This window comes from Lepisma saccharinum, chromosome 29 (assembly GCF_977018435.1).
Source record: "Lepisma saccharinum chromosome 29, izLepSacc3.1, whole genome shotgun sequence".
Lineage (NCBI taxonomy): Eukaryota > Metazoa > Arthropoda > Insecta > Zygentoma > Lepismatidae > Lepisma > Lepisma saccharinum.
Window position 1 is genome coordinate 27,163,685 of NC_139257.1, and position 12,965 is coordinate 27,176,649.

Here is a 12,965-nt window from a genome sequence, read left to right on the forward strand (position 1 = left end):
AGCTTCAGGTAGGTGTTGTTTTTACAAAAGAAGTGTTATTCCCAGTTTATATTGGATATTTCGCGGCGTTCTTGCGTTAAAGTGTAAAATTCGGTTCATCAGTCTCTCAGAAATATACTTTGACTAAACCTGAAATTTTGAGAAAAATTGGCTCCTCTGAGAAGTTCCAGTTAAAATATGTAGTAATAAATGTACTGTTAACTTTAGATTACAAGTTTGGGAATATTCCACTTAAGAATTCATAAAGAAATCATATTTTTTAAAAAAACTGAAATGTGCCAATTTTAAATTACTTTATAACTTGTTCTAGAAATCTGCATTATTTTTTTGCATAGTGTTTTGTGTCCTACATTTTGACTTAAAGTCCTACATTTTTGGACATTATGTCCTACATATCCCTCATAGCGATCTGGTAACCCTATCCTTTACCAAATACATTTTAAATACTTTATTTTGCTTTCCTCAACTTTTCGGTGTTATCGTTAAAACTAAAACTTCACGTCCCTAGTTATAACGTACAATCAAAATCACGCAAAATTTTCACCGCACGAACTTTTTACCTCTGGAAAGACTGTCATTGACAAACTTACAAGTAACACCTCCCCTCTGCAAGATTAAAAATTATGGATAAACCACAGACTAGAAATAGGGATAAACCCTTGCATGTGATGGGAGAATTATTATCGAAATAAAATGCATATGAAATGTGCTAGCCCTAAAATTAAGGCGAGAGCAGTCAGAAATTTACAAATCGTATCATATGAAGAGTGCCTATTTGAGATAAACATTGGCTTAATAACCAATCTTTTCTTATTTGTTTTGGGTGGAGAAAGGCGCTAAGGGGCAGCTTCCCCCCTTTCTTTTTGGTGTCGCCACTTTTAACACGAGCCAAGCATGAGCGAGCGTCCGCAGGATGTTTTCCCCCATGGGGGACAGACAACGATTTTTTTCTAGGGAGTCAACAAGACACTTTAACCCCAAACACTACCTCAAATTGATGATATATAATAATAATAATTTTGATCTGACATTCATTTCCCAAAGGAGGCAATGGCCTTTCCCTTACCCCTCTGGACAGAGACGGCCTTAGATGGGTGAGGGGGCCCAGGGCATACAATATACATGAGGCTTATAATAATAATAATAATAATAAAAAATCAGAGATCTAAAAAAATCGTAGATATTTGTTCCTAGTCTGAAGTACAGGTGTCCTATATAATCACAATATAAATATTATTACAATTAACATACAATTAATTTGTACATATTTCTTATTATTACCTAAGTGTAATAGGAAAAACATGTTGAAGGTTAAAATCAAGTATTATTGCAGACTAATAAAAGTTTCTAAATTAGTGTTCCATTTTCTATGTGCCTGGGTACGACGTTCATTATATGTATTTAATTACGAAACTAGGTGTGCTCAGTATCAAAATTTTAATCTAGCTATCAAAGTCGCAATTTTAATCATAATCATATTTCATAATTATCTTTTCTTAAATTGAATTTTGAAGCTAAAGTGTATTTACATGGTTTTATATAAAATATAAACTATTTTTGATTGAATTGAACACGATTTGTGTGTAGTACTTTGTTCAGAATATCATTTCAGTAATTTTGGATATTATTGTGCCAAAAGAATCCATGAAGTCAGGATAAATCAGATTAATTGCTTAAGTGGAAGCAACAGCGTCCTATAAACATGTAATAGATTGTACACAAATCATTATTTTGTATCTGGTGTGGGGCCTCGGGTAAGTGCCCAAGTTGCTCCTCCCTAGGGCCAGCCTTGGAGCATCTTGACTAACAGTTACTTACTCACATCAGTTGGAAGATGGGGGTTATTGAGGGAAAGTTGCAAGAGTGTGGATGTCACTATATTCCTTCCAACTAGAACACTTAACAATAATGCTACACTCATCAACATCATCATCATTATTACTATTATTAACATTAAAGATTTTGCAGGATACACCTTTGGATCTCCGCTACTGCAGAGGGCTTTCCGACAAGGTAAAGCAATTCAACCAACAAGCAACTGTGCACAAGGAGAAGCAGGTGGCGAATCCTTTCTCTCAGTGGGGAGAAGCTGGTGCCTCAACCCAACGGTACAAGAAAGGAGACCCAGAGTATGGAAGGCAAGTATAGAGCAGTTTTTGGTAAGATTATGTGAAATGTCATGTAATAAAAAAAATACCAATGCAATTTCTGTGATACTATGACTGAAAAGAAAATGCTGCCAACTCGCACCACACAGCAGCATTTTCACACAATCAGGCACAGATCAATGGGGAAGGTTTTTGATTGATTGATTTGGTGTTTAAAGTCCACTTTATGCACAGTAAGGCTAATCGGGACTGGACCTACAGTTTAAAGTGGGATCCGAACCACTATATGCCTCCACCGGGTATCGAACCTGGGACTCCTTGATTACAAAGCGACGACGCTAGAACTGCGCCATCGGGGAGGCCCCCATGGGGAAGGTGTTGGGGGGTAATCACCCCTTCTGTCCAGACTAGATTCTGTAACATAACAGGCCAAATAGCCAGTGGCAGCGATTATGGGGGTGAGGGGGATAGTTTCCCCCCTACTTTCACCACTTTAGCCCTGCACTATGCTAAAACTTATCTAGCAAGTGAAAGTAATCTCTCCTTGCCCCCCCCCCACCAATTCAAATCTTGTATGCCTTTTCTTTCATATTTTCGAGGCTTAACAGTCTATTAAAATCCGATTCTTGGAAATATTAATATTTTTAAAAAAATCATGAAACATATTTATACCACTATATACGTATTACCTAGAATTCAAACTGAACTCTTATTTCTGTACTGAGATACACTAATCTCTAAACCATGTGGACCAGCTGAGTTCCTGTTTATATTACTACAATTGTAATGTAATGTAAAACAAATATTCATCCTTCCAAATGTCATTTCTGGACTCGCCTTTGGTGGTAATGTTTATTTTTATCCATGACAGGATGAGGGAAAGGAGGTCCTGGGGGCTACAGACCTGGGCCCCAATCTGCAAATGTGCCTCCACTGGAAAAGAAAAGTTGGTTTGAAATGAGCCACAGACTAAGAAAATTAAGATATTGAAAATGTGGTACAAATATAACTAACCATCGGACATAAGTGAAGTTGTATATGGGGGCTCATGATAACAGTCCTGGGTCTCCACATATCTAAATAATCTCAATCCGAGCTTGTATCTTTAGCATGTACCTATTATTTCTGTTACCATCTGACTTTCACATCATGTAGCTTCATTAGAATATTGATTAAGATTATTTATTTATTATTACCTTCAACAGAGGTATATCCTCCAATGACAGAAGGCGTACATCATAATTATACTAATAATGAATAGTAAATACAAAATTACAGAATTACAATACAACTACAATTACAATAGATACATATGTAATCCAGTCACAAATTGTAGAAAATATTCATTACATAAGTATAGGCATACAGAATACTTCATAATTAAAATTTTAAAAAAAACAACAACATAATCTTGAGAGTTATTATGTATTAACTATCACATATTCGTACTTTCATAATTGATTCTAATGTTTTCTTGTAAGTCAAGAATGGGATTGAAAATCTATGGAATGATTATTAATCATAATTTCATTATACATATCACAAATTCTATTAATAGGGCAGCTCTTAAAATTTTGGGTTTTTGGAATTTTGGAGATGAAAATATTTCCACAACGTAAATTATTCTTCCTTATATTAAACTGAAGTTGTCCAAGAAATAAACTATTATCCAATATGCTGTTTACGATTTTGTACAGGAACAATTGATCTAACAATTTTCTCCTATTACTAAGAGTTTCGAAATTGAATTCCTGAAGTAGATCTTGGTAGGGCGTTGTCATTTGTGGTGGTCTATTATATTTTTTTAAAAATATAAATATCTTATCATATTATGAGGTAAGATCTGGTTAAAAAAGGGGACAAAGTTACATCGCAGTGTGAAAATACTGAGTGTGAAAATATTATACATAATAGTGTTTTTCTCTGTGAAAAGTACAGAAGGAAGACAGTGGCATCGGTATGTGCAGGGTGCTTGATAGCTTATATATTTCTATTGCTTCAATGAATATGCAAAATTAGAGTTGGATATGTGACATCGCAAGTAAAGGTTTCTTTTATTAAGAGCGCTCGAACTTTGAAATGAAATAAAACAAACTGTGTAAGTGATATCACCATGCTTGTACTTTTATTTTGAAGCCAATTCGATGACATTATGTTTTAAAAATTATATCAGCCAAATGGCCGCACAAAAGTGGCTCAATTTCAGCAATGACACGAGTTATGTTGGCCTTGAGGGCGATGTTAACAATTTTTTTTTGGCTTAGATTAGATGGCATGGATCTGACAAACATGTGATTTCAACAGGACGGTGCAACGTGCCATACTGCACGCGATACACTGACTTTGTTGCATGAGAAGTTCGAAGGCTCTGTTATATCGCAAGGTGGCAACATCAGCTGGCTTCCCAGATCCTGTGATTTAGCGCCATTAGATATTTTGTGGGGCTACGTGGAATCTAGGGTCTATACTGACAAACCACACACGATTGCCACCCTCAAAGGCCAACATAACTCGCATCATTGGTGAAATTGAGCCACTTTTGTGCGGCCATTTGGCTGATATAATTTTTAAAACATAATGTCATCGAATTGGCTTCAAAATAAAAGTACAAGCATGGTGATATCACTTACACAATTTGTTTTATTTCATTTCAAAGTTCGAGCGCTCTTAATGAAAAACCCTTTACAACCAATTGAAAAGAAGAAATGTAATTATACCCATGTTCCTTTGCGAAATTCCCAACTGTGCAACCAAAGGGATCAGTGGCAAATTGTATTTTTTTTGTACTCTTTGTGCAAATATCTATGTTCCCCACAAGATCTAATAAAAATAACATAACCTTTGAAAAATTCATTTCAAAAGTGCAAAAATTGATGGCACACATTTAAATTTTCTATTCTTAGGCCTCCTGCTGGTTCTAAAACTGAATTCAGAGGAATAAAAGCACATTGCCATATTTCCAAAGAGATGCTGGAACTTTGTGAAATTATCAACGAAGAAGGAGAGCAAGTTGGAGATGTAGAAGTCGCTATTACATTTGGTGACCTGTTTAATGTAAGTATTGAAGCAGTGTGACTATAAAGTGTTTTTAAAGTTTAGTTCTCGTTATTTCCTTTAATCAACAGAAGAAATAATGCGATATTTATGTAATATTTTCAAATGATATCATTGATAGTAAAAGATACAAGCATAGAGCTTTGGGAAGAAAGAAGGGCATACCAAAGGGCAGGAGATAAGGGCTCAAGATAAAATTTTCATCCAGGCAAGGTGAATTTTTGCCCCCTTCCTAATTTCTACCCTTCCGTCCCCTGCTCAACTTTCCACCCTGGTCTGCCTAATTTCCACCACCCTTCAATATAAAAACATGACCATGTTGTATATTGGCTCTTTTGATGAGGACAAATTGTAGCCTTATTTTTAAATTCTTAAGTGTTACTGCTAAATAACATGTTCATTGCAGTTATGATTTTTTTAAGACCTACACAATGATATCAAAATAACAGTAGCTAATCCTTTAGCTTAAATTTCTGCATGATTTTGCAATATGCTTATGCAGCAGTAACTTCAATTAATTTTTGTCTACGCAAATTCAACTAATTTTAAAATAAATAGCCACACTTACATAATTGAAAATATGGTTTTGTTGCTACTCATGGGATACTCCTAAGTCGCCTAGCCCTTAAGCTGGCTCTGCCAAAGGGTGCGCTGATGAGGTTGCAGCCTCGCCCTCAAATAAAAAGAAATATATATATGAGGGGAAATTTGGGGAAATCTGTTTAAGGAAAATTTTAAGCATTTACAATCCCTTAAATTTGATTTTAAAAATGAACAATCCTTTTTTGGCTCCTTCCTTCCTTATGGGTTAAAAAACATTTACGGGCTTTGTATTGCATCTTAATGGTTATTACTGTGCTTGTATGTGTGATTTGAATATGAGTCATGTATTCATTGGGTAATGTCTTCTTTCAGATCTATACACATATCTCAAATAAAGTTGTCGGCATATTGCTCCGTGCAAGGAAATATAAGTTTGTGGATTTCGAAGGGGAAACACTTTTCCAGGTTAGTGCAAACATAGGTGGAATAAGATTATTTACATGGGAGAGTCAAATGTAATCCTCAATTTGTTTTTGTTTCTTATCTAGTAGATTTCTGTACGTAGGGTTGCACAAGTTTGCGACATTTTAGCACAGACCTATTGCTGATCTACACATATTTTCAAGTTTGAGTTAGTGCCTGTATACCTGAAGAAGAATAAGTCTTTGTGGTCCACGTGCAGTTACTTATGAGCCACTGCAAAGGCCTTTCCTCCCATCTGCCTGTAAACTGAGGCCATTATCAAACTTTCTCCTCCATTAGTAAACTTGCTGGTGTGGTAAGCATGCACGGAGATATTGAATTTTCATTTGCCGAGAAATTTCTGTAAGTTTTAGGCTGACGGAGGGCAAGAAACCACTCTTCTTTGCTAATGGAAGTGTGTAGAGGAGGCGCCATCTATAAAATGACAAAAATGACGTATTGGAGCTCACTTGATTAGTGTTGCAGCCTTGAGGTCATTTTGTAAATAACTTGATACCTCATGTAAATTTGAGCTGTATACAGTCTGACCAGTGGCGTGCCCAGGATTCTTTAAAGGGAGGGGTTATGAACACTTTCTCTGGTAGTCATCCCTCATTTCGCCATCTATTTCTACCTTTCACGTTCTTATTTTCTTTTAGGAATACTTGGCCAAAGGGGGGGGGGGTTATAACCCCAACCAACCCCCTCTTGGGCATGCCACTGAGTCTGACCCAGGGCCGTATCAAGGTTTGTGGATGCCCCTGGGCAAAATGTTTTGTGAGGGCCCCCCATTTTTTATTATTTCTTACTGAGAGCTTTATTAGCTCAATATGTTAACCATAAATTTTTAGTAGTTGAAATGGTAGAGCTGATTTTGGAATCAGTAGTCATTCACAATCAAACATATTGCAGATAGGTTTGCAGGGAGAATAGCGCAGTAAATTAAAGTTACAGGACGAAAATTGTAGCGCTATAGCAGCAGTAAAATCCTGCATCTAAATTTCTACAGCATATTATGAAGAGTGAATAGTAAATACAAAGGGGGTTCAGACGGAAACAGAGAACTGAGCAGTAGACTGTACTTATGTAGATAATTTATTATAAATGATGTTATTTACGATTAAGAAAACATAGCACAAAAGCGCTGCTTAAAGTTAAGTGTCCCGTAGTTCACTGATACACCGAGAGAGAACGCTAGTTTCTCCACAATTTTTTCCCCTACAAAAACTCACAGTTCTAATACGATGTTATTAACGAAAGAAATTTATGTAATTCCTAGGATTATTTATTATCTTAATCGTATCTGAGAATTGATTGTTTGAATAAGTGTGCCTTATTTCCACACCACAGCCAAATCAATCCATGGTATAAAGTATACTGAGCTTCAGATATCTACAAACAGATCGAAAGAGCTGTGCTACAATTGGATCCAGAAGAGTCTAGACATACGACAATATCGAAGTTTTTTATTTTTAAAATAGAACTTCTTACGTAATTTTTCACAAGCATAGCCAGCTGGTTAAAATATTTTTTTGGTGGAGGCCCTTCACAGCTTCCTTTTGTTGGGGGCCCTGGGGTAATTGCCTCAGTTGCCCATAGGTTAATCCGGCCCTGGTCTGATTTTTATTGGACTTTTAAGGTTTTTATTTGACACTTCTGATAAAATAAATATAATGAATTTGAACCCACCAAATTATTCACACACATGCTATTTCTCCTATGCTGATACAGGATGCACACAAAACGAAAATGTAAAAAACAACCTTGAAACACTCACACACAACAGTGTACACTGTAATTCATAAATCCGTGAAATATTCTGATGGAAATAGAACCACAACCTCTTCCAAGTTTTTGCAGGAAACTGAACGAGTGCATAGTTACCATGATTTTCGACTAGGTGGCAGCAGTTATTTATTCACACACACCCAACACCCGCCAAAATTTCCTCAACACCCCCTAAAATTTTTCACAAGAGGTCCAACTTATGATGGTTTTTTACTTTAGTAATGTGGGGACAGTGCTGCATGGTAGATAGTGAAATGACTTCATACAAGAGAGCTGATAGCAATGGCGTGGGTGCAGTTTTTTAACCCTCCGTTAAACAAGCCATTTTCTGTCACATGCTTAGGCATGTGGTGTACGCCTGTCCCCAACACTTTAACTATTTTAAGGTTATGAAATACACGATGAATTATACTGCTCATGTGTACAAAATTCTATCCTTGTCTTTTTTCTTTGATCAGTTGCAATTTACTGCTGCTCTTTCAAAATTACGTAATATTAAAAAGTTGAGAACATCAGTCACATGCTTGGTGTACAATCTATGTAACCACAACCGTTGGGCCAACTTCGGTTTTTACGTGGCCAACAGTGGCTCCCAACACTTGCACAACCATGGCAAATTTAATCAATCAGTTTTAACAATATATTTTTTTGCTAAGAAAACTTTCAAGAGTATGCTGTAAATTCTAGTGTAAAATAAATCACATGTAACAGTGTTTCTTTTCGAATATTTCAGTCACAGCACATACTGGAAATATATTTCTAATGAAAGTAGTAGCCATTTTAAACTTGCAGTCACTCTCCAGCCCTTTGTCAGCCGTCATGGATGAAAGATGTGTTGGGAATTGCTTGTTTGTCTGTTTAGCTGTAGCAGAACCAGAACATTCTTACAGGTCTTCTTTGTGAAAGTGGTTTGACAATGTTATGTGCAGACTTGATTTGATTTGGTGAACCACTACGTGCCTCCTCCGGGAATCAAACCCAGGACCTTGATTACAAGGTACGACGCTACCATTGCACCATCGAGGAGGCCATTATGTGCAGACTAAATTCCATGAAAGGTGGAAAACTAAGTAAACTAAAAAGTTTTTGTGCTACCACTTGGAGGTACAGTGCCTTGAAAACAATGATTCCATGTGACTGAGAAAGTGCTGTATTTTTTTTATTTTCATAAATAATTTGTACTATTCTTGACATTTGGCTTCGCAATAAATTATGTATATATCAGAACACAAATCTATCAATTCTTTAGTTTTCAGCACGTTGGTCCAACATAAAACCACATGTTGGCCCAACGTAAAGGCCATGCGTTGGGCCAACTTTGGAATTACCATTGCCAAAATTACCGTTGCCCAATGGTATGTTCTTACATTTCGCCAACCATTTTCAGTACGGTTGGCCCAATGCCAATTTCAGTTACTTGGGAATTCTCCCCACATAAATATATAACCGAAACAGTACCATGTTCACTTTCGGCACCAATAGATAGATGTGTCCTCCCCTTCTTAGGGTAACCATAATATTTTGAACCCAAAACAGGACAACCTTTCTCATGAAAAATCAGTTGGGTCAAATTATAAAATTAATTAAAATAATAATAATTATAAAATGTGTTACTATTAACATTATTATTCATTAAAGTATGAGTCACAAACAATAAATGAAATATGGTCTATTGTCAAAAGGTTTATATTAATTTATTATAATCTCGATATGACTTACATAGTGTTTCTAGTCTCTTCTGGTCTACTTTTGGTGTTTGTCCTGCACTGAAGTTGAGGAGTGTCTGAAGTAGTTCAGTGGGAAAGGTAACTAATGAGAAATGAAAGACAAGACGTTGTGGACTGGTAGTTTATTCAAAATACACACCTTGTGAGTTAATACATGCACTGAAGCGGTTGTAGAACTTTGTGAAGCAGTCTTGGTGCTCCCGTTTCGGAATTGCCTCCAAAATCGCGGAGCTAAATCAGACGAATATGGGGGGGGGGGGGGTGATCGAGCTCCACTATCCCTTTTTTGGCCAAAAACTAGCATACGAACCTGCTCTTGTGCACGGGTGCATTGTCGTGCAACAGTCTTGTTCTCGATATTCAGGCCAAACTCTACGAATCCTGGCTAATAGACAATGCCAAACACCCACGTAATACTCAGCGTTCACAGTGTGTCCCTCTGGAGTGAATTCCTTGTGGATGATGCCTTTGGAATTGAAGAAAACAGTGAGCCGAGTTTCGATTCGGCTCTTCTGCATGCACAATTTCTTCTGTTTTCGAGAGCCTGGACCATTACATTTGAGCTCTGACGCTTTGGGAGTGGTTCGTACTGAAAGCACCATGTTTCATCACCTGTTACAAGGCTTGACATGAATCCTGGATCCACATCTGCTGCTTGTTTTATGTCTTTGCAGTGTTCCACTCTGCAGTGTTTTTGTTCGTCACAAAGTGTGTGTGTGTGTGTGTGTGTGTGTGTGTGGCACAAACCACACACAGATCTTTCATTTGCCCAAATATTCGGTTAGAATGACATGGACTGTGGACTTCGGAATTCCAGTGGGATCCTCGATGAGCCTTGCAGATGCAGAACGATCCTTGCATATAATCTCCGCTACTTTTTGGACGTTTTCGTCAGTTCGCACAGTCACTGATGGTCCTGGTCGCGGATCGTCTTCAATGCTCTCCCGACCATCACGAAATCTTGCATACCACTTAAACACGTTCTTATGGCTCAATGCCTCACAACCGTAAACAGTTTGAATCATTTGAAACGTCTCTGTTGCACTTTTACCCAATTTGAAACAAAATTTAATGTTGGCACGTTGCTCCATTGCTCCGTTTCCGACCGATGTTCAGCAGGTACTGTCAGTCACAAGATCCGTATGTGTCGACTGTCAATGCTAGCACTTTGCAACTTTGCCGGAAGAAAGTCGAAATGTGTCGCTATATAGTACATATACTTATCCAAAGATGGCACTGGTGGTTTCGTGGCAAAAAAAAATCAGTCACCTTTCCCACTGGACGGACTGTGTATATATTTATCACAACAAATATTCTTGAGAACAAATTTATTCTTCACCAACCGTTCATAAAACTCCCCACATATGTGACACACAATATGGGATTTGTCTCTTGTGTTTGTGTCAAGATGCAGAAATTTAAATTGCATGACCGTATTGAAACGATGCTTATTTGCCATGCTTATTCATTGCTCCACAAGTAATGAAATGTACACACAAAGCAAAACAACTCGGGAGGCGAGCTAACTAAATCAGTAAACTGCTGTTTGCTCGAACATTCTCGACAACAATGGAACACAGTCCATCCGTTTTGCCATGATACTAGTTTAGAAATTCCATCAACTTTCTCTTGATTGATTGATTGATTTGGTGTTTTAAGTCCACTTTATGCACAGTAAGGCTAATCGGGACTGGACCTACAGTTTAAAGTGGGATCCAAACCACTAGGTGCCTCCACCGGGCATCGAACCTGGGACCCGTTGATTACAAGGCAACAATGCTACCACTGCGCCATCCTTGAGGCCTCAGCTCTATTTAAATGTCTCAAAAATTTAGTTTGGGTTTCCAAGATAACTCCTTGACTTTTATAAAACGGGACAAATAGTTGATATTAATAATACCGATGGGATGACAGGGACATGCATCTGAAATGAGACTGTCCTGGTCAAAATGGGACATATGGTCGCCCTACTCCTTCCTCACTAACCTGCTTTCGTATGACATTGGAATCTGCAGTGTGCACTGTCTTTCAATGCATTGATACTTTTCTTGTTATGTGTTTAGTCATACTGTACACCAAGTATGTGATTGATGTTAGCATTGTAATATTATGTGGCTTAGAAGTGCAGCAGAACTGTGCTTAGAACAAGGACAAAGAAAGAACATTCAGCTATGCAAAAGCACGCATGTGCAGTATGGTTCACAGTGTTGCAATCTCGCAATGAATATCGATGTGGAACACCTGTACCCCACATGCCTAACGGAGGGTTAAATTATATGTATTTTATCCTTTTGATCACTTTTTATTCCTTTTTATCCTTACTGTGATCTCTGGACACCCCTGATGATCTGGGAAAGGGTCTGAAACATCAGAATTAGCAAGGACTTGTAAACCACACATAAAGAGAGACTTATGCTTTCCTTTATATTTATTTTGAAAATTAGTCAGAGTAATATAGATATGTCATTATCAGTCTATAAAACCTATGGATTTAACATCAGGTATTCCCAAAATCTGATTGGTAGACACAGCCAGATGATGCACCCATAAATTTTAATTCAGTAATTCATCAGTGCATAGTAACTAGAAAAATATTTCAGTTAACCTTTTTAATATTTTTACAGCGACGTGATGATGATGTCCCTATCTACCTACTAAAACCAATCAGTGAGATTCGAGCAATTTTTCACGAAGGCCAGAAGGAACAGGAGGATGACCTGCTCAAGAAGAAATGAGAAAAAGAAAGTGTACATATGTAAAATACTTTTCAAGTACCTTTTTTGTAAATGTTGTACAATGAAAAAAATATATTAATGTAAACATTCATCATGGTGATGAAATTAAGGTCAAGTGAGAGTTTTGAGAATGTTTGTGGCATTATAAATTTACAACTGCGAGGATAAATGTGTACATGTTGTATGAGAGAAATGTTTAAGTCAAAATAGTTTTCTTGTTTTTGTCAGTAAAGAGATATTTAATTATGTACTTGTTTTGGTTGAATACTCTGCCTGTACATCAATAAAAAGTTACATAATACTCTGAAATTATGAATTTTATTTCAAATGCAGGGATATATCATAGGACTTGTAATATTCTTTACTGAATTGGTGCTCGAAGTGAATTTTTTCCAAGCTATCAGGGGGAAAGCTCCTACATTTTTAGCTCCATAGAGAAGTGACATGCCCATCTATTTATCTCTCTAGTATAACATGCTGCATTTATTTTCAAAGGTTCATTTCCTAGTGCACGTTGCATGATGCAAGTTACCCTCGTCACTTCGGAA

General features: G+C 37.0%; 1 protein-coding gene across 2 annotated transcripts in view; it reads left to right on the top strand.

Annotated features, from left to right (window-relative positions):
• LOC145981251 (actin-binding Rho-activating protein-like) overlaps positions 1-12,720 on the top strand; it is a 49,333-nt gene extending 36,613 nt beyond the window's left edge. For both annotated transcript variants that reach the window (XM_083114403.1, XM_083114402.1), the window contains exons 2-5: positions 1,969-2,138; positions 5,012-5,162; positions 6,078-6,170; positions 12,307-12,720. In XM_083114403.1, coding sequence (XP_082970529.1) covers positions 1,969-2,138; positions 5,012-5,162; positions 6,078-6,170; positions 12,307-12,417 — 525 coding nt within the window. In that variant the 3' untranslated portion in view covers positions 12,418-12,720. The remainder of the gene's footprint in view (positions 1-1,968; positions 2,139-5,011; positions 5,163-6,077; positions 6,171-12,306) is intronic.
• Positions 12,721-12,965: the final 245 nt, after the last annotated feature.